At 44.0% G+C, this 24,968-nt stretch overlaps 2 protein-coding genes across 20 annotated transcripts in view; both read left to right on the forward strand.

Moving 5' to 3' along the window:
• Window positions 1-17,283, forward strand: part of tnika (TRAF2 and NCK interacting kinase a) — a 63,549-nt gene extending 46,266 nt beyond the window's left edge. For 5 of the 19 annotated variants that reach the window (XM_030443246.1, XM_030443252.1, XM_030443254.1 and 2 more), the window contains 21 exons: window positions 2,243-2,407; window positions 2,682-2,948; window positions 3,616-3,722; window positions 4,050-4,165; window positions 4,766-4,863; window positions 5,025-5,048; window positions 5,372-5,380; window positions 5,923-5,991; window positions 6,558-6,664; window positions 6,863-6,965; window positions 7,111-7,260; window positions 7,603-7,702; window positions 7,846-8,016; window positions 8,095-8,238; window positions 8,670-8,804; window positions 9,731-9,831; window positions 10,017-10,166; window positions 11,675-11,692; window positions 12,750-12,909; window positions 13,552-13,691; window positions 14,542-17,283. In XM_030443246.1, the coding sequence (XP_030299106.1) occupies window positions 2,243-2,407; window positions 2,682-2,948; window positions 3,616-3,722; window positions 4,050-4,165; window positions 4,766-4,863; window positions 5,025-5,048; window positions 5,372-5,380; window positions 5,923-5,991; window positions 6,558-6,664; window positions 6,863-6,965; window positions 7,111-7,260; window positions 7,603-7,702; window positions 7,846-8,016; window positions 8,095-8,238; window positions 8,670-8,804; window positions 9,731-9,831; window positions 10,017-10,166; window positions 11,675-11,692; window positions 12,750-12,909; window positions 13,552-13,691; window positions 14,542-14,625 (2,418 nt within the window). In that variant the 3' untranslated portion in view covers window positions 14,626-17,283. The remainder of the gene's footprint in view (window positions 1-2,242; window positions 2,408-2,681; window positions 2,949-3,615; window positions 3,723-4,049; window positions 4,166-4,765; window positions 4,864-5,024; window positions 5,049-5,371; window positions 5,381-5,922; window positions 5,992-6,557; window positions 6,665-6,862; window positions 6,966-7,110; window positions 7,261-7,602; window positions 7,703-7,845; window positions 8,017-8,094; window positions 8,239-8,669; window positions 8,805-9,730; window positions 9,832-10,016; window positions 10,167-11,674; window positions 11,693-12,749; window positions 12,910-13,551; window positions 13,692-14,541) is intronic. The other 14 variants (XM_030443251.1, XM_030443261.1, XM_030443260.1 and 11 more) reach the window with 8 other exon arrangements.
• Window positions 17,284-17,874: 591 nt separating this feature from the next.
• On the forward strand, window positions 17,875-24,356 carry slc2a2 (solute carrier family 2 member 2). Its single transcript, XM_030443270.1, has 12 exons — window positions 17,875-17,889; window positions 18,421-18,516; window positions 19,790-19,998; window positions 20,258-20,382; window positions 21,210-21,325; window positions 21,419-21,581; window positions 21,805-21,911; window positions 22,343-22,423; window positions 22,752-22,856; window positions 22,966-23,067; window positions 23,269-23,472; window positions 23,606-24,356. Exons 1-12 carry the CDS (start codon window positions 17,875-17,877, stop codon window positions 23,801-23,803), a joined length of 1,521 nt encoding a protein of 506 aa, XP_030299130.1. The 3' UTR covers window positions 23,804-24,356.
• The last annotated feature ends 612 nt before the right edge of the window (window positions 24,357-24,968 follow it).

Raw genomic sequence — 24,968 nt, forward strand, 5'->3', positions numbered from 1 at the left:
GTGTAAAAGTTCTGTCTCCAACCCTTATCCTATTTGTTGAACCTTTAGCCCAACCCTAAAACCAAGTCTGACCTGACTCTCAAAACAGCCCCATATTAGTCCTCACAACCATAGAAGTACAAGAGCATACATACTGTGAAAACATATATATTCTTACATACAAACACACAGTGTACATAAAGATCTGTATATTTATTCACATTTATCTTTTGATAATGGAGTTTATAAAGCTGCAGTTTTGTTATACTCACAATATTCTCCACTTGGACTGAGATCCAGACGAGAGGTGCAGATATTCCGGAACAGTCTCTTATATCACCCTGAACCATTGGTAGTTTTGTAAACTACAGCCCAACCCCAACCCCCCACCCTGCCGGCCACCTTCTTACCCAAAAAGCACCATGATAAGCCCCCCCTCCTAGACATGCCGGTGTCGCTGCCATCGGGAAAACCCACCCATCCCAACTCCTTTTTAGGTCAGTCAACAAATCTCGGCTTGGTGATGGGTGCTGGCCAAGTGGTGATGGTGGGATCATTCTAACAACCCCGAATCCTCAAAGGATGCCCTATATACTCCATCTGGTCTCCTTTCTCATCTTTCTCTATCTCTTTTCTTAGTGTAGATGCGGCAGTGATCACCACTAACTAACAAATGCTTTGTGTTTTCTCTGCCATAGTAGAAGAAGCTTTTGGGTAGTTGGCTGGAGGTACACCATAGACCGTACAAATAGTGGACGGAGCTCCTGGGTCTGAAAAGTGCAAAGTTGATTTTTATTACCCTTAGCAAACTGAAAATGGAAATTATGTTCTCATGTAGAGTAAAATGGACAAAAAAGCATGGGATGCATGTGGCTACCTTGTGATTGTTAAATTGCTACCATGTTGTGTCGTCTGGCTCTCAGTCAGATCCAATCAGGATAGAGGCCTCACCCTCTGGTCAAACAAGTTTCAATTCTGGCTCCAAAAAAAACGCAATGGCAACAGCCGTAATGCCAAACTTGGGGCTTTAAAAATGTAGTCCACAAACTATTGAGTAACACAGAAAATCAAGATTCAAGCAGCACTACCCAAAAGGTTTTTCTTCTGTAAAGGACCCTTCTTGTAGTAATCTCTCTTTCTCTTAGGTGAATTGATGAGCATTTTTAACCTCGATCGCTCGCTGCCTTCACAGATCAAACTCGTCCTCGATCACAGCAGTGCTTCTCCTGAGTCGCTACATGTGTCTTTTCCATTTGTTGTCTGTGCTGAACGTCATCAGTAGTTGCATTTCTTTCCAAGTGAACAACCAACAAAATATTTGGGAACTTTTCTGCCGCCATGTACTGTATGTCGTAGTTACCTTGGTGTAGTTGACTCCCTCGCAGGCAACTAACAAAGATTTGAGGAATGACACAGTATTGCATAGTTGTTCCGACCCAGGTCATAATCTTGAATAATCCGACTAGATTATGAGCTCATGTGGAATTACTGAAAGCCTCCAAAGGGGATATTTATCAGTGCACACGCATGTTTACCTGGGGGCAATTGACACTATGCTCTGCTGAGCCATGACTCAACCCTCCACCAATCGTCGAGTAGATTGTTTAGAGTGGAAAAGTGTGATTTGGGCAGTTGGGAGCGTTCCTCGGAGCCTTCTCTCACTGCACAGCAGATAATCTGATAATCTGATTACACTGGCAAGAGGAGCTTTCTGCCTTCCTCACTCATTTATTTGGTGTTCGTTGGCACCGACGCGCACTCCCACAAGTCAGTGGAAACAGTCACTCGAGCTCTTATGGTCACTAACAATCAAACATGCATTCAAATGTGTGCACTCGCTGCCTTGGCATGTAGTGAAATATTTTGGTTTGAATGTGGTGTCTCTCAAGGAAGATAAGGGGTAATACTTGACCTTTTCCCAAAGCCATCAGACATTCTTACACATCAGCTTGTATGTGGGACAAGAAGATAAGCATAGACAAACACTGGGTAAACAAGGAAACGAACATTCCTTTGAGGGTTTCTGTGGAAGTCTGGATTTGAGAGGCAGTTAAGACATGTCACAACAAGAAAACAGAAGACTTCCACGGAATCTGTCAGAGCAGACTGTATCATGAGTCATCAATCTCATGAGTGATGATAAGATTTTCTGGTGGCTTACAGAGGTGCATGTGGTGGAACAATACCCGCAGTGGGTCAAGTGTGGTGATTGGTTGTGCTGCGTGACGGGCTGTGAGTGACAGTGGTATGTGACCTGTCCCAGGTGGAGGAGCGATCTAAGCTGAACAGACAGAGCTCCCCAGCGCTGCAGCACAAAGTGTCCAACCGCATCTCCGACCCCTCCCTCCCTCCCCGCTCCGAGTCCTTCAGCAGCGGGGGCATGCAGCCCGCCCGCACCCCACCCATCCACCGCTCCATCGAACCACAGGTGTGTGTGTGTGTGCACTTGTGTGCGAAAGAATGCATGTGAATGTTTTGTGTTCCCCAGTGAACAGTATATCTATTCAAATAATCACAAACCTCCTTGCTCCTCTTACTGAGAACTCCTTTTAAAGTTCACGTCTGCATATAGATCAATCTCTCTTTTTCGCATCTCTGTCTCCCATCTTTCACTTCTCTCTACCTGTATGTTTTCTTCATCTCTCCCTCCCTCTGTCTGTCTCTCTCTCCCGTCTATCTGTCCCTTCCTGTCCCTCCTCCAGATGGCTCACCTGGTGCCAGTGAAGACCCACTCCAGCTCCATGTCTGGCTCTCAGTCTCTGCAGGACCAGACCGGTTCAGCTCTGAGCGAGGGCGTCAGCGCAGGCTCCCCCAGGCCTGAGATGCCCCGGCAGAACTCAGATCCCACTTCTGACACCCCGGGACCCCCGATGCGCATCGCAGGCAGGGAGGAACGGGATCGGGAACGGGAAAGAGACAGAGATCGGGACAGGACCGCCTGGCTGAGAGAAGAGGACATCCCGCCTAAGGTCAGAGAATCACAATTGTGAAGGAAGACGAGCACTAATGATGTCTGCTGTAGTGAATTTTGTGTTCATCGTTGAATATTTCTTATTTTTTTTGGTCTTTAAGTGGTTGATGAGCACAGTCACGCTGGTGTTGAAACCAGAGTGCAACAATTGGCTGTTGTGCAAGGTTTAATCAGCTTCTGCAGAACTTGGAAAAACACGAGCTGCCTGGCTTGAGCTGTTGACTTTGAAACGAGGAAATGTAGAAGCACGATGTGAAACCTGTTGCTGGCAGTACACTTGCGTTGATTTAATGAGACGTGTTGGCATTGTTGGCCAGGACAGGTGTAACACTACAAGCCAGACGACATTACTCACAAGCGGAGTATTTCCAGCATCACTGCCCACACTATGATGTGCCAGCTCTTTATGAGATGTGACAGCAAGGCTTGTATTGTTTCACCCTGTAAATCTGTGTGTTTGTGTCATCATGGTAAAATGTGGTCCTGGAGACACCTGTTGTCGTTGGGGAACTAGTACAGAAGTGGTTTTGAGCAGCAAGGTGTAGGTGTTTGTCTGCAGGGTGCAGTGAACCCAAGCCACGAGAGAAGATGTTTAACGATACCACCATACATGAGATTAACAGGGAGATTAAAAGCCAATGCTGACCTCCTGTCTGTGTGTCCAGGTCCCCCAGAGGACCACTTCCATCTCCCCAGCCTTGGTCCGGAAGAACTCGCCTAACGGAGGACTGGGTCTGAGCCCTCGCACAGGTTCTCAGCTCATACGCGCCAGGTAAAGCTCCAAGACGCTTCTGATCACATTCATGCAGACTGGTTTGATATACACACATTTTCTTCCATTGTAAATAATTCTCTTGTGTAATTCTCTAAGTATTTTGAAAGAGATTATCATATATCTAAAAGCATGATTTAATGCCATCACAAAAAGAGCTGCTGTATATACAAATCAGTAAGATTAACAATCAGCACTGCGGGAGCTGCCTCAAGTGATCTAAAGGAGTAGTTCTACGGTGCACACATCAGTTTTACATCATTATTTGTTTGTATAATTTTAAAGAATTAAGAAATGAGTGAGGAACTTTTTATCTCCCATTTTCAGTAACCCAGACCTGCGGCGCTCGGAGCTCTCTCTGGACGCCATGCTGCAAAGAACTTCCTCCAACTCGTCATCCTCCTCCTCCCCCTCATCTCAGGGAGGCTCGGCCGAGAGGAGAGGTACAGAGACACAGACGCATGCACCCACACTGCAACAGAAACTGACATACGGACATGCTTGCATCCCAAACGGTTAAAAATCTGCTGCATGTGCCCGCTCTTGTTATAAAACATGCAAATGCGGACACGGGGAAAAAGCGCTAAAACGTTCCACGTGCGCTCGCAGGGCTGCGGAGAGTTTCGGAGGCTATCAGCGGGTCTGTGTCAGTCGCAGTTCTGCTCTGATCAACCTGTCTGATGTGCCCTGTTACCCTCAGCCTCGGGGGAGATAGAGGGGAGGAAATGAGAGAGGGTGATGGAAAGAGGCGTATGGGGATGTGTCAGACAACGGGCCTGGGGGATATCTAAGATATGCATGGATCTCCCCTTGACAAACACATGGCAGAGAGAGAGGTTGAAGTGCAGTGGGATCCGTTTTTCCTTCATGTTTGTTGGACGTTATTAGCATTTTGCAACCGGGGTTGACAGTAAATATGGCAGGAATGTAAAACAGGACACAGATAATATCAAAATAGGGAACTAAAGGTATGAAATAGGCTGTAGGATGCTTATTTGTGTGTGTGTGGCTCAGAGGTGTAATTACTTCCATGTTCCGATCAGGTCAAACCAAGCAGGAAGGATCCCCCCCAGGAGCCAATCAGGAGGCGAAGCCCAAGCAGGAGGAGGGCCGTGAATCAGCCAGACCCAGCAGACCCGCTGTGAGTCACGCGAGGCAGACAGACACACACTCACATTCACTTTCGATCACAGAAGTCTCCTCTGTGGGAATCTTCTACAGGCCTCCTCTCCCTTTTCCTGCTATTCATCTGGTTCTTCATTTCTGTCTCTGCCTCCTTCTCTTTGTCCTTTCATTCTTCAGAGCTATAAGAAAGCCATAGATGAGGTTAGTGACACTCGAGTCCCCCTCCCCCCCCCTTATTTTATCCCGGTTTTCCTTTGCCTCGATCTTCAGAGCCCCCCCCCCCATTTTTTACCCCCTCGCATGACGGAGTTTCACAAGAAGATGACGTTTTTCTTTCTTTTTTTTCGCTTTTAAAATATCAGGGCATAATGGCAATGGGGGTGCATGTGTGCTTCTACACACATACCTGAGAGAATGTATGTGGACGCGTGTGTGTGTGTGTGTGTGACCTGATGTGCCAAGCACACCTGAACAATCTCTGAAACTCTTTTTCCTGTTTCTCTATTGTCACCATTACTGGTCAGGAGGAGCTGGTAAGCCCACCGTGTATGGCGGTCCCACCCCCCGTCTGCATGATTTGCTCTGCTCCATCCGATGGGTTGAATGGGGAGGGGGAGAACCACGGGCCAGTTGGCATGGGGATGATTGGTCGAAGGGGGTCGCAGATTGTTGCAGCCCTCCAGTAGAACCCCCAGCCTGATTATCTGTCCTCTCTTCTTCTTCTTCTCTTGTCTTCACAATGTTAATAAATTGCTCATGGGCTGTTCAAAGTGCTGATCTGTGATCACTTCTCATGTCAGAAAGAGAAAATTATATAATGTGACTGAGCAGAAAGATGTGGTCTCAGATGAGCACTGTTGTCACAGGACACCTCATGTTTAAAAAGCCCGGATGTTTGTGTGACAACAAAAAGCAGTTGTCCTCCTGTCATGATGCTGATGGTTCGTCCCACTTCTTGTCCCCTCTCTGCTCCCCTCTTCCTTGTATGTGATTTGGACTTTCACTCCTCAGGTTCTGAGACTGATAGCACAGAACTGACTTGACTTCTTCCTCCTTTTCTTTATTTTCTCCATAGGACCTAAGTGCATTGGCCAAGGAGCTCCGAGAACTGAGGGTAGAGGAGGGCAGCAGACCCCCAGTCAAGGTACAAGGACTTTTACCAAAGAGCTTATGATGGTGATGAGGAGTAGAAAGACATATTTATTTGTATTGTTGTCCTCATTAGAAGGGGAAAGTGTGAGATGACAGATGAAAAATAAAACATACAAAAACACTTGTGATCTAGTAATTTACGATAAGATACTGCGGTTATCTAATTCAATTCCTTTACAAATTAAAGCAAATTTAGAAAAAACCTATTTTCAATTTCAACTGTGAATTGCTGTGTATCACTATCTGCACTTTGCAGTCTACTTCCTTGCCTTTGTGGGGACATCACACTGTGTACCCTTGTGTCACTGCTGCCTGATAATGATCAGCAGAATCGCATGAAACCAGCAGCAGGAATATATTTCGAGTTTCCTGTGTGAATGCATCGTGATGCAAACAAACCAAAGTGCTGAAAGCATTGCTCTAGAACCAAACTAGCTGTCAAAAAAAAAACTCCACACTGTAACCTTCAATTTGAATAATTCCACTGTAAAAAAAAAATTCAACATTGATTCTGAGCAATTCCTTTTGTCTCTCTTTACTTCTTGTGTCCTTACAAAGGTGACGGATTACTCGTCTTCCAGCGAAGATTCAGAGAGCAGCGATGAGGACGGGGAGACGGTGGGACACGATGGGACTGTTGCTGTTAGCGACATCCCCCGCATCATGTAAGTCGTCCCCTCTGCTTTTGTCTTGCCCTCTCTCCCCCTCTCTCCCTCTCTGGACTTGTCAGTTCACATTTGTGTTGAGTTACGCATGTCTTTGGAATATGCGCCATGCCAGTGGCTTGTCAGTATAGTTTTGGGAGAATTGCTTTGTAAATAATCGGGCCTGTGTGTGTGGTTGTGTGTGGTTGCGTGTTGCAGGCCAGCAGTGCAGAGCAGTGGTGAGTCGTATGGAGGGCTGACAGAGGACTCTCTGGGAGAAGCCTATAATAGCTCCAAGGACGGGACTCTAGTGATGAGAGAGGTGATGAATGCACACACACACACGCCAGAGAAAATACCGCGTTTATATTTTGCCATCACGCTGGGTTCATTTTGCTTCTCTATCACCACATTATCCTCGCCTTCCTGTAAACTCCTAACAGTCCTTTTGTTTTTCCAACTCTCAGGCAGAGGAGAGGAGGAGAGGCGGTCACAGCGAGAGCAACGGGTTCGGGAATCACAGCAACCACGGCAACCTCCCCGACCTGGTGCAGCAGAGCAACTCTCCCTCGGCCACGCCCACCACAGCCCTGCAGGAGCTGAGCGACATGGCGGAGGTCAGGCACACACGCAATCCTGAATACCTGCTGCAAACAAAACAAAAACGCAGGGTTTAAACACATGATAATATTAAAGGGGCTCTACAGAATAATTTGCGGCAATTTACTTTATATTAATCGCTTCTTTATCGGCGGTATGTGAGCGAATTGTAACGTGAAAAATCTGCTAGTCCGCTAACACAAACTAGCATCCGGTTTACGTAGAGCCCCTTGAAAAACAGATAAATTGATTTTCAAAATGAGGATAAATCTGATCAGATAAATTATTTTTTTCACATAATTGCATGATATACTTTTATTTTTGAAAAAAATACTTACTCACTTTTTCCTGTCCTGCAGTTCGGCGTGGGCGGGTCTAAAGCGTCCTTCACCCCGTTCGTTGATCCTCGGGTCTATCAAACCTCCCCAGGTGAAACTGACGATGAAAACTCAGCAGCAGGTAAGCAAAGCATCGGAAAGATTTTTTGGGGTTATTATTTGTGCTTCATTCAGTGACGGACAAAGGTGCTGTTCAGTTTTTCACCCGCAATGTCTGGGCAGCTCAAAATCCAAATAACTGTATTCTCTTCTATCCTATCCCAGCCATGTTTGCCAATGAGCTGCTGAGGCAGGAGCAGGCCAGACTAAACGAAGCCAGAAAGATCTCCGTGGTCAACGTCAACCCAACCAACATCCGACCCCACAGCGACACGCCAGAGATCCGCAAATACAAGAAACGCTTCAACTCTGAGATCCTGTGTGCGGCACTCTGGGGTAAGAGGAAGTTCATTGACTGTCCTGAACACCTTGATCCCTCTCTCTCTGTGTCTGACTCTACATGTGTGTGTTCAGGTGTGAACCTGCTGGTGGGGACAGAGAATGGCCTCATGCTGCTCGACCGAAGTGGACAAGGAAAAGTCTACAACCTGATCACCAGGCGGCGCTTCCTACAGATGGATGTGCTGGAGGGGCTCAATGTGCTGGTCACCATATCTGGTAGGTCCAACACAGACACTGCATTTACATCACAGTTATTCCAAGTTAATAAGGTCCTCAGCCATAGTATATATTTTGATTATCAAATTAAAATAAACTTGAATTGTAGAAAGTTCAAGACAAGAATTGTTAACTGTTAATATATAATTTCAAGAGCAGTAATAAATGAAAAATAGACATGAGAGAGGGGACATGTATTTGTCTCAAAGTAAAAATCTGAGTCTTCTATGTCAGTCACGATACCCTAAATAATGTGTCATTGTGTGCCGGTTACAGTGGAGGAGGTCTCTAAAATATTTTGGGATTTTATAAGGCTGGGGAATGAGACAGATCAGCAAACTCATGTGATGTCCGGCTCGGATTTTATCGCTTCTTTTTCCAGTAAATTTGATCTTGTTTGTCTGCCTCCCCATTTGTCCCATCCCTCTCAGGGAAAAAGAATAAGTTGCGTGTCTACTACTTGTCCTGGCTGAGGAACAGAATATTACACAACGACCCGGAAGTAGAGAAGAAGCAGGGTTGGATCACAGTCGGAGAGCTGGAGGGCTGCGTGCATTATAAAGTTGGTAAGTAAGGATCTGCACGGGTGGTTCAGTCTCATTAATGTGTTGACGCTGACTTGGGTTCAATACTGGGGGCAAACGTATAGATAATGTGTGGCAACTCTCTGCATCATCTAACCGAGTTGGAAAACAAGATCAACATAGAAAACAAAACCCTCCGTGATAAATCATCTGATCTGCTTCCTTCATACGTACGCGGTTGTTGTTGCCGTTGCTGCTAAACCATAATTGGAGACGTCTGATCTTTGTCTAATTTGATTTACTTTAGCCCGGCTCGTAGCTCTTAACTAGCTCTTCACATACAAAAAAAAACAAAAACCCAGGCCCCCACCTAGATGGCGCCTTCGGATGAATAAATTAATTGCGATCACATGCGCAGAGGCTGACATTCAGGCCAGAGTGATCTGTGGTGTTCTTTAAATAGAAACAAATGAGGTTCAATAAGTCTTTGGCTCACTGGTTGCCTTGCCAAATCCCTAAATTTCAACAGGAAAAAAGCAGCCAGGCTATCAACACAAATACCTAGAAGTAAAATATTACACTGCTGGATGTAAAATTTCAAAATAAAGCAGCTTTGTGTTTGTGCATTTTACTTTTGCTACTAGCAACTCAGATTTGGAACCGGTTGGGTTGCATCATGTTGTTAAGGGAAGTTACTGTAAAGCCAAAAACATGAACTTGAGTTGCATTATACTTATCTAATCTAATTCCCCCTCTTGTTGTTCATCAGGTCAAATGCAAAAGATTAAGATCAGTAAGGGGATTGGAGACAGGGACAGTCAATAATTGGGTCTAATTGGTATTTTTGAGAAATAATGTTAATGTTTTTAACTTTTAATAACTAAAATCTAATGTACATGGGGTACACTGGTCAGTTTTTAGTTCAGTTTGTTCTTAACACTAACACAAGTTCTTTGTCGTGTTTCCAGTGAAATATGAGAGGATCAAGTTTCTGGTGATTGCTCTGAAGAACTCTGTGGAAATCTACGCCTGGGCTCCCAAACCTTACCACAAGTTCATGGCCTTTAAGGTATGGAGGCACAAACGTGGACATACTTGACACGCTGCATGACCATTTTCACGAGCACTTCCATTGATCTGACTGACGATTTTATTGTTTCCCTCTCTGCCTCTCACTATCCCCTCTCCTCAACACCTTTGCCTCTCTTTCCGCCTCCCTTATTTTCTCCTCCGTCCCCTGCGTCTCTTTTTCAGTCATTCACTGAGCTGCAGCACCGTCCCCAGCTGGTTGACCTCACAGTGGAAGAAGGCCAGAGGTTAAAGGTCATCTACGGCTCCAGCGTGGGCTTCCACGTCATCGACGTGGACTCGGGCAACCCTTACGACATCTACATCCCCTCACATGTAAGTGCAGTGCGATGCTTGGGCCCATCTGAGTGCTTCTTAACAAGGCTCTCTCGCCTCTAATGAACTTGAATGAAGATCGACACACATGTTGTAAGGTGGTGTGGGAAAAACAGTACTTTTCAGCCCTTCTCTCCCACTTCCTTGTGCATTACCTTCTGATCCCTGTATCAAGGTCACAAGGGTCTCAGAAGGATAAGCTTGTAGGAATATAATGACGCTTTCCTTTGACAAATCACCTCTTTGATTGATTTGCCGTCGTGCAAGTAAAAAGATTGATGGGTGCTTAACCCCATTCATCAAATACTTTTACAGTTTGCTAAATATGATGCATGGGGCTCGGACTTTCTAGTTAAGAACACAGCATACCACTCAAAGCGCTCTTATTATAGGACATTAAGAAGCAGTAGCCGCTAATCAAATCGCTGCTGCAGTTTTTACCACGGCGGCTTTCAGTCAGTTATAAACAGCAGTGGAACAGGTACTCCGATAAAAGAAGCAATAAAACAATGTGTATATATAGCCTGTAACGAGTTTAAGTTCTGCACGTTTTGTTACTGTAGCATGTGACTTCCCTCGGTTAAGACCTCATTGATCCACGCAGTGAAGTCTTATCCTAACCGATAATAAGAGATCGTAATACATTTGCTGATTATATTTTAAATGATCAATCCGATTCTGCCGATAACTGATAACTTTGGTTAACGAATAAACAGCACGTCCTCACACCCTAAATGACTGAAAAGGACTCATAAAAACAACACATGTGACATTAAAGGGTACCTGCAACAGGTGTACCCGACAATGTCATACCCAACCCTTATCTTACCTTACCTTTGTTATCACATGTTCTGAAACAGCTTTAGGCACCGATACTACTTCTCGGTTGGTCAGGTGTCACTTCGTCACATGACTTCCTCCTCTGCTCCTGTCATAATCACTGCAGCCACTAGAGGCCACTTTCTAACAATAAACCTGCATATGCCGCTTGGTGGGATGACACATAAGGCCGTTTTCCTTGTGAGTACTGGCTGTAAATAAATGTAGTGGAATCAAAAACTCTATATTTGCTTCTTGTACATTCCACCACTGGTTATAAATTCTTGTCTGTTAAATCTCTCATGGAAGCGAGGCAGAACATCAGTCATTGGCTGTATGCGTGCTAGAATGCAAAGTGATATATTTGCGTGCTTGAATGCTGTTCGGTCGCAGCCACTTGCATGCAGATTAGTTTGTTTCCGTGACGGCTTCACTAATCGCATGCTTTTACTTAAATCGAGTTCAAATACAGTTCAGTGGACATAAACACTGAATGCAGATGTGCCGACACGCAATTGTCGCCTGAGTTGAATTCTAAGACGCAAAGCAATGGTGCCGGCGCTTTACAGAGACTAATCACTAACGAATATTCCTGACCTCTTGAGGTGATTTTCTTTTGTTTCTTTTATGTTTCTACCTTTAATCAGTGCTTCCTGTCTCTCTCCTTTCCCTGCCAACTTCTCTTCCAGTGTGCCAAACGCATGAAGGTGACATCCTGCCATCCACCCTTTAGACTAGATCAATAGACCTCTAGTAGAACCCCCATAGTGGATGCCAGAAGTACTACTTGTGGATACGTGCACTTCATTAGAGTAGAGATTAATGGACAATTTAGCTAGAGATTGGTTTGCATGAATAAAGTCATCTTACCCACAGGAGACATCACAAGAATCTGACAATAAAAAATCACAAAAAATCAACAGGATTAAAGCCAAATTCAACATTTTATTAGAATAAATACTATAACATCCATTTAGATTGCAATTTATTTCAGCACAATGCCCCCAGATGTTTATCACACACCTGATAATATTCCAAAAGCTGCACTTGACTATCGCCAGCCAACAACACCACAGTGTGATGTACTCGGAAGTCACAGTGCTGCCGTTTCCATATCTGACATGATGTGTAATTTGCCTCCTTAATGTGGTCAGAATAAGCAGAAGTGTGGCAATAAGCTTGTGCCATTCTGCAGAGTTCTTGTGTAAACGCCTCCCATGGGTCAAGATGAGTTTTCTCATTGCCTCATCGCCTCTCACTTTGCTGATATGATCTCTCGTTGTGCTCCTGAAGTGTACTTTTGAGTCACGCCTCAGGAAAGCCCACATTGGCACAAATAATGGGGTCGGTCTCCAGGCTACACTTTGGGTAAAGTGCACCGATTCTGGCCATGTCTGTGTGTGTTACTGTTCCCGACTCCTTCTGGTGTCGCTTCTGTTAATTAAGGTCACAGGAAAGGTGCATTAGTTCGTCAGCTCACTTACAAGAACAGAACAAGGCTCCTCAGACAATGAGCCAAAGTCTTTACCTTTTGATGCACTGATGCTCCTGATATTTGGCAGCCCTTACCGATGTCCGCAATCTTGCTCTTCAGAGGATTACAGAATGCAGGCCCGGTCCCAAAAACGTGCCAAAGAGCGAGCCAAATTCTGTTGCATTAAATGCTCATGATCTGTAATATTTTAATCTAATGTAGATTACGATTACATCTGACAGCTTTCATGAAAGCCTCTGAAATGTTTGCGTGTGTGTGATCCATGATAGATCCAAAGCCAGGTGACACCCCATGCCATCGTGGTGCTCCCCAAGACCGACGGGATGGAGATGCTGCTGTGTTACGAGGACGAGGGCGTCTACGTGAACACCTACGGTCGAATCACCAAGGACGTGGTGCTACAGTGGGGAGAGATGCCTACCTCCGTTGGTGCGTCTCACCCCTACATTTGTATTCGTGTGCGCTCGGTTTGTTTTAAATGGATTTTCTTTATCAACACCGGAGTCATTAAAACATCACAGAGGAACATTAATGAGTCACCAAAGTTGAAGTTAAGAGGTTTTTAAATAAGTACGCTGATATATGCAAGGGCCCGTTTCAGCGGCCATTCATGTGCGAGTTGCAGCGCAGATCAAAAGTCTTGTGAGTTCTCTGAGAACAGAGCTTATGGGGGTTCAATTGAGGTTTAATTGCATTCAGAAATCAGTTCATAGTATCTGCCCTCGGAGAAAAAGGCTTCCAGAGCTCCTTTTGCAGGAGCGAGAAAGTGAGGCGGGTGGGGGGGGGGGGGGCAATTGTAAAAGTTTGAGAGAGATGGTGATGGATTCAGGCGATCAATAGTGAACTTTAAAGGAAAAGTGAGAGTTTAGGACACAGCTTGGAAATCCAAGGCAGGAATGTGTACGGCAAAGTCTTGTATTTTACTGCCCTCGTGTGGCAGCCAGGGGTAATATGCGCTTAGAGCAAAAAAATACAGATCCTACATTGTACGTTCTGGATAATCTGGGTTATGGGTTGCTTATATTCATTTCCATTGCCACTTATGCTTTTTTTGTGTTTTCTCTTTCCCAGCCTATATCCATTCAAATCAGATTATGGGCTGGGGTGAGAAAGCCATAGAGATTCGCTCCGTGGAGACAGGCCATCTGGATGGAGTCTTTATGCACAAAAGGGCCCAGAGACTTAAATTCCTCTGTGAGCGGAACGACAAGGTAAAAAAAAAAGTTGGATTGCATGCCCTTCGATCCTTTGGTTATGATTAACTACTGCTTTGAAAAATGTACAAATTATGTAGAAAAATACTCGATCTGCTCTGGTCTTGATATTTCGGTCTCCAGTACAGTGGTCTCGATTGCTGCACTGCTTCTGTAGACAAAATGCATATACATAAACTGTTAAAAGGCTGTCTGAAAAAGCTGTTTGCTACTTTGTACGTACACACTTCATTCAAATTCAACTTAAACTCGGTTAACTAAGTATTGGTTTGTCTTTGCACTTCTTGTTTGGCCTAAATAAATCCTCAATACACTGAGAAAGACGTCAGAATATTCCAGCTCTGCACGCCAATTTCACCCACTGCTGATGCTCGACTGTCTCTCGGTCCTCTCCCACTTCACGCCTCTCTGGCCCCTGCCGTCCATGTCTTCTGGCCAGGGCTGCAGTAAATCACCTCCATACTTTATCCCCGGCCTTCAAACTGGCATCTGTTGGTTTTAGGGGCTGTGCTCAGTCGCAGTCTTGTGTCCCGGCCGCGTCATCTGAGGCTCCTGCGAGCTAATAGGGTCACTTAGCCCCACAGCTAACTGAGCTACTTGGTATCAGCAGCTAGTCTCGACAGCTAAAGATAGCTGCAGCATAGGGTAGCAGGTCCAGCATAGTGAGCAGCAGTATGCAGTTATGCTGCCAACAATATGTTTGGAGCTACCTTTGAATTCCATTTATTTTTAATTAGCCATAAATTATATCAGTATTATTTGTGATCTGCAGATATTGACGATGGCGATGTGACTGTGTTCAGAAATGATAAACTAAAACTGTTTATGTCTGATATTCTCTCTCCAGGTGTTCTTTGCATCCGTTCGTTCGGGAGGTAGCAGCCAAGTCTTCTTCATGACCCTCAACAGAAACTCCATGATGAACTGGTGATGGCTCCTCCCACCTATCCGCTCTGCCTCACCCTCCCATCGGCCTGTCGGGAGGTAACCCACCTCGCCCCCCCAGCAGATCACACAAAAGGAACCCGATTGACTGAGAAAGCCACAAGTGAACTCTTGAAACACCCTGAGAGACTGAATTGGCGTAGGAACAAAAAAAAAAAAGCTACTGTAGAGAAAAACAACAAAGTCCTGTTCTAAATGAAGAGACATGCTACCCTAGATTATGTCGGGTCATGCAGAAGCCATCGTTATTCAACTGACTGGCAAACTGGTGCCACTGACTTCCCAAATACGCTGTCTTTTTCTGTCTTTGTCCGTAGCTCCTTTACCTTTTTGTCCGTCTCTCGTCTCCACCAGTGCATTCAGGTGTACAAGTGTAGAGTGCACTTTACACCTGCCTCCTTCTATATCCCTCTTCTTCCTTTTTGACCTGCTCTGCTCCCTCCTCCTTCTCCCTGCTTAGATCTAGTCGTCACTTTACCGATCCTTTGACACCGGCGTCTTCCATTTTCCACGCTTCCTATCTGCCATGTGTGGTCCCATATCCAGCGGAATTACTACAGCTCAGAGGTCGGAGAAATAAATGAATGAGATTTAATATAAATTTAAATATATACTTCAGAGTATGACAGTGCAGGGAGGGCAGCTGAGGGATGACAAATCCATTTCTGGATGTTGGCGGTGAAAACGGGCAGTCTGATTGATTTTCTTTCTCCTTTGTCAGTCATTCTCCTCCTCCTCCTTCACTTCCTCCTCCTGCCATCTTTTCGGGCTCTGAGTAAACCCAATTGTGATTTAATGTTCGATCGCATTCCTCTGATAAAGATGTGATGAGACTCCGCCATCATCGGCGGGTTGTAACAGTATGCAACAATGATTTGTGTCCCTTTAAAAATGAAATCACTGGTCCATTCTTTCACCGTCATTCCTTCATCCTGCCATCTTTACACTCATCTCCCTGTTCTCACTCTTCCGTCTTTAAACTCTGAAGGTGCTGCATCAGATATACTGTAATATTAAATGAACAACGAGAGCGTCATTCTGTTCTTTTCTCTTCTTTTCTTTTCCTTTTTTTCTGTGGCTGAGTCAGTCAGTCTTTGAAGCTTGATGAAATGTACAGCACATCTGTGTCTCTGAAAAATCAGGAGTGTATGTAAGCGAGTGCGTAAGTGTGTGTGTGTGTGAGTGTGCACAACATGAGTCCCATTCAAATCAGTTTCGAATCAAAGTGGGATATCGAAAAAAATCCAGAAAAAAAAGAGTCAAGTGATCGAGTCTCTGTGCGTGAACTTTGACCTTGATGCGATCGAAGCAACATTGAGTGTGTTTACATGCAGATTTATGATATTATCTTCTTAGTATGGAGTTTATGAGTTGGTGTATTTGAACACCAAGCATTTAAAAAATAGGCAATATTAGTGGTTACTTTGTTTTTTGTTTTTGGAGTGTGCTTCTGTTTCCTTTAGCACGGTAGCGTTTTTTGGCTATTCATGAATACAGCCACGGTGCTGTAGATGCCGTGAATACGCTTATCCTGAACACAACCTCGGCAGGATCTATGAGCTACTGTCCCGAATACTGTGTGCATGTGAAAGCACTCACTGTCGAAAGCTGTGGTGTCCTTTTTTTTGACAAAACCATGCTCCTCCTTCCCCACCGATTGGTTCTTCTGATTTTGGCTCCCGCCTGTTTGTACAGTGCCTAGCATGATGTAAGCAAAAGCAAAAATGGAGGCCAAATGATTAGCGCTCACGTTTTATGATTCATAATTTTGGTTACTTTTCACTTCTCTTCTTCTTTTGTGTTATTATCTAACTTTAACACACTGAAAATGTTACTTGTCTCCTCTGGTGGAGATGTGCGTTAACAAAATTTAAGACTTGATTTATTCTTTGAAAGGAGTAACTAAATATGGTGTGACAAAACCGTTTTCTTTCTAAATATTTAGCACAGCTCAATCATTAATACATACTGTATTGAATTTATAACACTATTGAGGGTTCTTGCATACTCATCCATGTTGGAGAGCACTGTAATGCAGATTATTCTTTCTTTCTGGTGGATGTACTGTGGGTTTTTGGCAGTATTTTAGCCTATGGTTAACAAATGGAAGAACAACAACAACAACAACAACAGATTTGACTCATTCGAATCAAGTTTTTCTGTACGATTTATTTCTGTCTATTTTTAAGGACTTTTTACACATCCACACTGTAGCTGTTCCTGTGCAGCTCTACGTTAGGTCAGCTGATCTCTGTTAGGGGGAGCAGGCTAACATTTTAGCAATAAAGAGCCGAGCTGAAGAAACCACTGTCTTCCCTGTGTGTGTGTGTGTGTGTGTGTGTGTGTGTGTGCATGCATGCATCTGCGTGTCTGATTAATGAGCAAGTGTGAATGCGGGGCATTATTACTTATGTTTGTCCACCACGGAGCTCACTCTTCCCGTTTGGAAAAAAATGCTGATGGTCGTTACACTGAGGACTCTCCTTTCAAAGACGAAACCACTGTATTCTTGATTCTGTTTTATTTCTTTGTTTTCTTTTATTTTGAAAGAGCATTACTAATGTCCTGTTTTGGGATTTATTTGTTTTGTAAAAGAGAAGCTGTAAGAGAGAAATAAATGAAACTAGAGCATTATGCTTCTGGAGTTGCGTCGAGGTGTTTTTTTTGTGTGTGTGTGTGTGTGTGTGTTAAGCATGTCTGTTAGAGAGCTCGTCTATTTTGCAAGTGTGCACATTAGTATCAGCTCGACCCTCAGACTTTGTCCACTGTCCAGTATATTATTAACAGCAGGTATCTGTCTGTTTGTGCACGTGTGTGCGTGTGTGTGTGTGTGTGAGAGAGAGAGAGACAGAGAGAAAAGAATTCACAGATTTCATTATTACTATTAAAAATAAAACTTTGAGCAGCAACACGTGCCATTTGGCATGAATTTAGCAATTCATCATCAATATACATTATAGCAATTTTCATAATCGTCCAGTTAAAAAAAACAAAAAAAAACACCACACATAAGATGTTTTCCACAATAGATTCCAGACTTATGTTATTGCTTCCTTACAATAACAATTTGTGTGTTGGAGGATAGATAAGGGAGGCATTCATTCATGTGCATGGAGACAGTGCAGATGTGTGTGTATCCATGTGTCCTAGTCGATTAGTGAGTGAGCAGAGCGTGATCAGCCATGCAGGCTCCATTGATCATTACCAGCCTCCTGGCTGACACTCTGGACCTACCATGGAGTCGGGGAAGGTAAGATAATTTCTCGACAAAATCATTCCTTAGGTATATGCCATAAACTGTTTTTTTACACTCATAATGATGTGAGCAATATTGGCACAGGTGGTTGATAACTATGTTGATGACATCAGAGGGCTGCATATACCGCTCTGAGCTGAATAAATAACCTGCCTTGCATTCATCAGCATTACCTGTGTCGATGCTGTCGTTTTGACTCAGAGATTGTCCCTAATTACATTGTGATGCATCTGCCACAACTATAGCTCAGGTCAAATGCATTCTTCTTAGATAACTTATATATGTAAGAATATTCATGATTGTCAGAAAAGGTGCATGAAGTGGTAATAAATCCATAGACAATGTGGATAAAGTTATTTTTCTGCATTTGTGTTTAGATTTATTTGTGACTGTGTACCATGTACCGAGCACACAGTGGGTAACTATTTACACTCGGTCTTGCTAGTTTCCATGTTAAATTGTGTGTTTGTTCATGCATTCATGTGTGTGTGTCCTTATCTGTGCGATTACCTTTCTCCCCTGCAGCAGCTAACAGGTACTTTGGCCATCGCTGTGTTCACAGCCGTGCTGGGATCCCTGCAGTATGGCTACAGTCTGGGAGTCATCAACGCACCCCAGAAGGCAAGGCTCAACACAGGCTTCACCCCCTTACTGGGACAACTATTTGCCACAACATATTGATATTTGCATGCAAATTGGCCGGTCCAAATACGACAACCTTCGCTTTATAAGACTATAAGATTACGTTCTCTGTACACATCATTCTGCAGCACTAGAGATGAGATAAGACTTTGAGTCACCAGGGACCAACTTACCTCTTCTCCATGTCTAGACAAAAAACCTTTCCCCAAACTTTTTTCCAGGTTTTTTTTCTTTCGTGGTCACCTGAGAATTGTTTAGTCGGAGACTTTGCAAGCTGTCTGAAATTCTTTCAGTTTATGACGAGTAGTATTTTGAGTGCCTCTCCACCAAACACACCTTGCAGAGTGGCGGACAAGTCTGGATGCATTTCGGGCCAATGTCTCTCTGCTGCAAGCTGCTGTAAGAGCTGGTGCAATTTAATTCCCTGCGGAGGGACAACACTATGCCCATCATGTTGTGGCTCTGATGAGGACATCCTCTGGTCCAGTTTTGTTCAGGAGGCATCCTTTTTGTTATTCATACAGGCCAGAGTTGTGGATGCAGTCCATCTTTATTGGCCCCACTGTGGATTACATCTCAGAGACTTCAAAGAGACTGGCAAACAAGAGGCTTACTTCCTTCTCTGCTGACATCCATGTCTGACCTCGAATGGTCCAATTTGAACTTAGATCATATGTGGACATTGAAAGCACACAGCAGGTGCAAATCTGACATCCGTAGCTGAGCCGTGGCGGGCATTGCTCTGCCGTGTCTACTGAAATGTTCTGCATCACTTCAGGGTTGGCCACGTTTATCAGACCACTTCACCACCATTAAACAGTTTGATCTTAAGCTTCTAAGCTTCTTACTCGTGTGTATATACAACACCTGAGATTTAAAGGTACTGATGCTGAGACCTGTGTGCTTGGCAAATATGTCAAGCTTGTCTGTCGGTGGCTAGAATGGCCTTGTTGTTGGCAAAGTCTGAATCCAACTGGGTTTGCTATATAGGGCAAAGGGTCAAGGGATAAAAGGGTCCCTTATGATTGGTGTATTATGGGCTTACAAATTTCAGTGTTGATGGATCACTTGTGATGGTGTAACACATCAAATTCACCAAGTGTGCCTCTTCAAAAAAGTCATCCGAGTACGCTGCCACCGCCCTCTAACAAAACAAGAGCCACTGTTTAAAAGTGGCATCTTCTCAAGTAAAATGTGACGTTGCAGCTGTGATCGTACCTCTTGATGATCCATACGCGTGTCTGTGTCACAGGTCATTGAAAAGCATTATGGGCGATCGCTTGAGGTGTGGACGGAGAGGGCTGCCGTCCTGTCAGAAAACGGCACAGACGAAGGAGAGTTCCCAGAGGCGGGAGATCACCCTTCCGTGATCATGTACTGGTCGTTGTCGGTGTCGATCTTCTCCATTGGTGGCATGTTGTCCTCCTTCCTGGTGGGATTTGTGGGAGACCTGAGAGGAAGGTGAGCAAGAAGGGATAAAATAATGAGGACATATTTGTGTGAGGATGAAAGTTTGACGGAAGAATAAATACTTGAGGGAAAAAAAGGGCTGGAGAAACAGTAACAAGAGAAGAGAAGGAGGTGAACATTAATGGGAAAGGACTCACAAAGTTAATTCAGGATCAATATGGAATAATGCCCTTATACGCATCCTCTTATCCATCATCCGGCTTCCTCTGTATCTCCCCCTGCCACCTTTTTATCTCTTTCTGTCTTGCAGGGTAAAGGGCATGTTAATGGTAAATGTTCTGGCTGTGGCTGCCGGACTGCTGATGGGTCTTTGCAGGATGTGGAAGCCTCACTTCATGGTCATCGCAGGCCGTGCCGTGATGGGCTTTTACTGCGGTACAGACAAGCACACATTACGACCTTTAATACTCTCAACAATCCAGTTGCCAGAATAAATATTGGTAATGTTTCTGCAAACCCTGGACATGTTGAAACTTGAAGCATTTCTTTAGGTTGTAACTTAACTGTTTCTTTTGGGTTCATTTTTCTACTTTATGTCATTGACAACGATGTGGTCATGACATAAATACTGGCACAAAAACTACTTATGTTAATCATAGGAAAAGATCTTATTTGTTTTGGCTTCAAATATCTGTTTTGGTCAACACAAACACAGCTGAAAATTGTCCTGAGGTCTCGTTGAAAACACTCAGTTTTCAAATAGAAAACATGGCTCGAGATGTCCCGGCTTCTTGTCAAAAAGATCTATTTCTTGACACCACAAATAAATAAATTGTCATGAGGTCTCCGTAAAAAATATCCGGTGGTCTCACACTTCCACATGTTAAAACGCAGTCTCGAACTGTGGTCACTGGCTTAGCAGCCTTCTTGCCTGTAACTCCACCGACATCACCTCCACCTATGAGACATATCAACATTTTGCAGAGACATAAACTGCCAACATTATATCCTTGCGACTGGGCTGAATACTCACATTACTACAAACACGTTAAATACTACATTATTTAGTTGTAAATACCAGTGTTTATGTGTCATATACAGAAGAGGCAACTCACCTTTATTATCCTACGAATACATCCTACAAAAGCTGATTTTTAAAGGGTTCCTGAATTAACACCTTAGATAGTCACAAGAAAAACAATAATGCAGTCTTCTATTGTCGTACATCCGCCAGCGAATGTTTAAAGATGTGCGTGTTTCAGGGTTGACATCCGGGCTCGTGCCGATGTACATTGGGGAGATTTCTCCCAAAGCTTACCGAGGGGCTCTGGGAACATTACACCAGCTGGCTATTGTCACTGGCATCCTGATCAGCCAGGTGAGAGAAGCACACACACAGCAAAATATTTGCTTGGCGGCACACTGAACATAACATAAAGCTGTATGTGTGTTTACCTGTGTGTGGATGTAGGTAATAGGCTTGGACTTCATACTCGGTAATGACGATATGTGGCCCCTGTTGCTTGGTCTGTCGGGAGCTCCGGCAATACTGCAATCACTTCTGCTTCCTCTGTGCCCCGAGAGCCCGCGGTACCTTTACATTCTGCTGGGCAAGGAGCAAGAGGCGCGAACAAGTAAGAAATACAACCAGTAACGCTCTTTGTCATCCTCTTTTCTCTATGGCTCTCTTCTCCAAACACATCATACTTACAGTAATCATTTCTAGACATGCAGTTTATAGGGCACAATAGTTGGGAAATAGTTAGCTTGCTCTTTTTTTTCCCACAACTGCAAATACAGTTTGTCATGTATACAGACCCTCGCTCTCGCTTCAATCTTCCCTTTGTGCTCCTGCAGGTCTACTTCGTTTAAAAGGAGCATATGACCCGACTCCTGATCTGGAAGAGATGAAGAGTGAGAAGGAGAAGGCAGACAGGGAGCCCAGAGTCTCCATCCTTTCTTTGGTAGGTCTCTGTACAGGAAGAAGGCCTCTCGAGATATATAGTGTCACAACTACCTCCTCTTTTTTTGTATCTCTTGTGAATTTAGCTTGAACTTTTTCATCATCTATTCTGGAGAAAATGACTGATACAGTTAATGGCCGTCAGAACACACCCTGACACAAAGGGATACACTCAGTAGTGATGTAAAAGTGAGGGTTCAAGACTTTTAGATTAAGGGTAAATATACTTTTTTCAAACAAGCCACTTTAACATGTTAAAATACTTTTGACAACTGTCCTCAGTATTAAAAAACCAACAGAGGGACGGGAAAGATATGGCAAGAAATACACAGAACATCCATTCATCTTAAGTAAAACACAGATTTTTGTACATTCTAGTTGTGCGCTCCAGAAAAAAAAAAAAATCTTTTACTGCTGTGTGTTCTCCCCAAGATCCGCTCCTCTGTGTACAGACAGCAGCTGGTCGTTGCCCTCATGATGCACTTCTCCCAGCAGTTCTCTGGAATCAACGCGGTGAGCGACAAATTAATTCCCACTCTGCATTTTTTTAATGTCTCTCGCTCACTTTACTGCAGTCAAACCAAAACAGTGGGAGTACTAGATGGCAGGCAAATCGTGGTTTCATGAAAGCACGTACTGTATGCGCACATCAGCAGGGAATGGATCAAAAATGAGTATAAGAAAATGTATATCGTGGGAAATCTTTAATTCTCTGTTGTACATCTTTAAATCACCTGACTTGTTTTTAACTCTCCCTAAGCACACTCACCCAAAAAAAAAAAATGTTCATTCATATTTCACTCTGCGTTTACTGAAAATCTGTGCTCGTTCTGCCTCCAAGATCTTTTACTACTCCACGGATATCTTCACTCGCGCTGGTGTGGCCCAGCCGGTCTACGCCACCATAGGAGTCGGAGTCATCAACACGATCTTCACTCTGGTGTCTGTGAGTGGCTACACTTATACGCACACACAGACATACTGATAGAATGCAGTGGTATCTTCTCTCTGTCTCTCTTCTACACACAAATGAGCTGTGTACTGTGTATTTCTAGGTTGCCCTGGTGGATAAGGCTGGCAGGCGCACCCTGACTCTGGCTGGTCTGGGAGGGATGTGTCTGTGTGCGGTTGCCATGACAGTTGGTCTCAAATTCCAGGTTTGTCCAATCAAGTGTCAAAGATTTATCTTATCAGCAGCTGTATATGTGCTGAGCTTTGATCAACTAATGTGGCTGCCAAATGTTAACTGGTGTGGCCTGCATTTCATCTTTGTTCCACATTAAAGTGATGTAACAAGTTGGACAATGTTGGGAAAAGTAATAATCATGAAATTTGACGGATGTTCCCCCGTCCTCCAGAGTGAATTCCTGTGGATGAGCTACGTCAGCATGGCGGCCATCTTCCTCTTCGTGAGTTTCTTTGAGATCGGTCCTGGTCCCATTCCGTGGTTCATAGTTGCCGAGCTGTTCAGCCAGGGACCTCGGCCTGCCGCCATCGCTCTCGCAGGCTGCTGCAACTGGACCAGCAACTTCATCATAGGCATGACCTTTCCTTATATACAGGTAGGCAGAAAAGGACAAACATGCAGTTTGTAATGTAAACTTGTGCAGGCGAGTCATGTGGGTTGACTTGTCTTTGCATCGTTCACACTGTCCCCCCATCCCCACCCTAACTCCTGTATCTTTCCCCTCACAGGAGTATTTGGGTTGTTACGTGTTTGCTCTGTTTGCCGTGCTGCTTCTCGGCTTCACCGTGTTCATTTATCTTCGGGTTCCTGAGACCAAGGGGAAATCCTTTGAGGAGATCGCCGGCGTCTTCAGGAAGGGACGGAAAAAAGCGAACCCTGACGACGGGACCGAACTTCAGCAGCTCAAAACGTCCACAGATGCTTGAAACAGCAGCTACGTGTTTATGCAGTCTATTTGTGTGTGTGCATCAGTCAGTATTTTAAATGCCAAGTGTTTATATACATTTATTCCTTTAGGGGATATGATAACTGAGAGAGGTGAAGAAAAGGGGGACATCTTTTACACAAGATATCATGTTTTCATTATGTAAATATAAGAGCTACATACACAGAAGTGACGTATGATATGATGTTTCTATTATATGGATTAGTGTTTATTCACAATGTAAACATTTATTGCAGTATTACCACTTGATGCTTAATCTGGCTCAAGTCAATATTGGATCACATTACTATTGGTATGCAGAAAGGAGTCGTTTTGTTTCGTTGACCCTTCCATCCTGTTTACCATCGAGTATGCCATGTCACTGTTTGTTTACAGCTCGTTTCTGGTGCCCCCGAGTGGCCAAAAAACACAGTTACTGCTGGTTTCCCACCAAACATGCATTAAAAAAACTACAACTGTGGAATTAGTGAACCGTGTGTCTTTGTATTTGCAGAATGCTGAAGAAAAGAGACAATAAAGTGTTGTGTCTCAAACGCGTCTGTTAATCTGTCGTGATATTCGGTGAACACATCTGGACACCAACACATCTGGATATGACTTTTCCGATGAATTACTCCACACCATCTACCCTGAAATATAATCTTAAACCGACTCCATTAAGAAGTGTGTTCCGGATTTGTGAAGACACCAGTGGTAACTTACTCTGCTAAAAGGCGGGTCTGTTGACTCAAAGACACAGCCCCCTCTTACGTAGCCCCCAGCCAGGCGACAGGATTCTTTACAGACTAATTACAAGTTGGCTGTGCTCGTCCAGGTTAACGCCTCAGTTTTGCCCTGAGCTCAAACTGTCACATGCAACTGGAAAGACATGAAAACTTGCAGTGGGCCTTCCTTTGTCCCTCTTTTAAAAGGGATCCGGTTTTGCTTCATCATAGTCGTCTTCAATATGTGTCTCACTACAAGAGACAACATGGCACCATAAAGAATCACAAAACTCCATTTTATCTTCTTGAGTAAAAGTAGAAGTAAACTAAAAAAAACCAAAAACAAATTCTTTACCCCTTTCAGATTGTTTTATTATTAACATTATTGTTATCAGTATAACAGGGCTATTATTGTTTAATTTGCAAAAATGTTTTATTAAA

Source organism: Sparus aurata, chromosome 16, assembly GCF_900880675.1.
Source record: "Sparus aurata chromosome 16, fSpaAur1.1, whole genome shotgun sequence".
Lineage (NCBI taxonomy): Eukaryota > Metazoa > Chordata > Actinopteri > Spariformes > Sparidae > Sparus > Sparus aurata.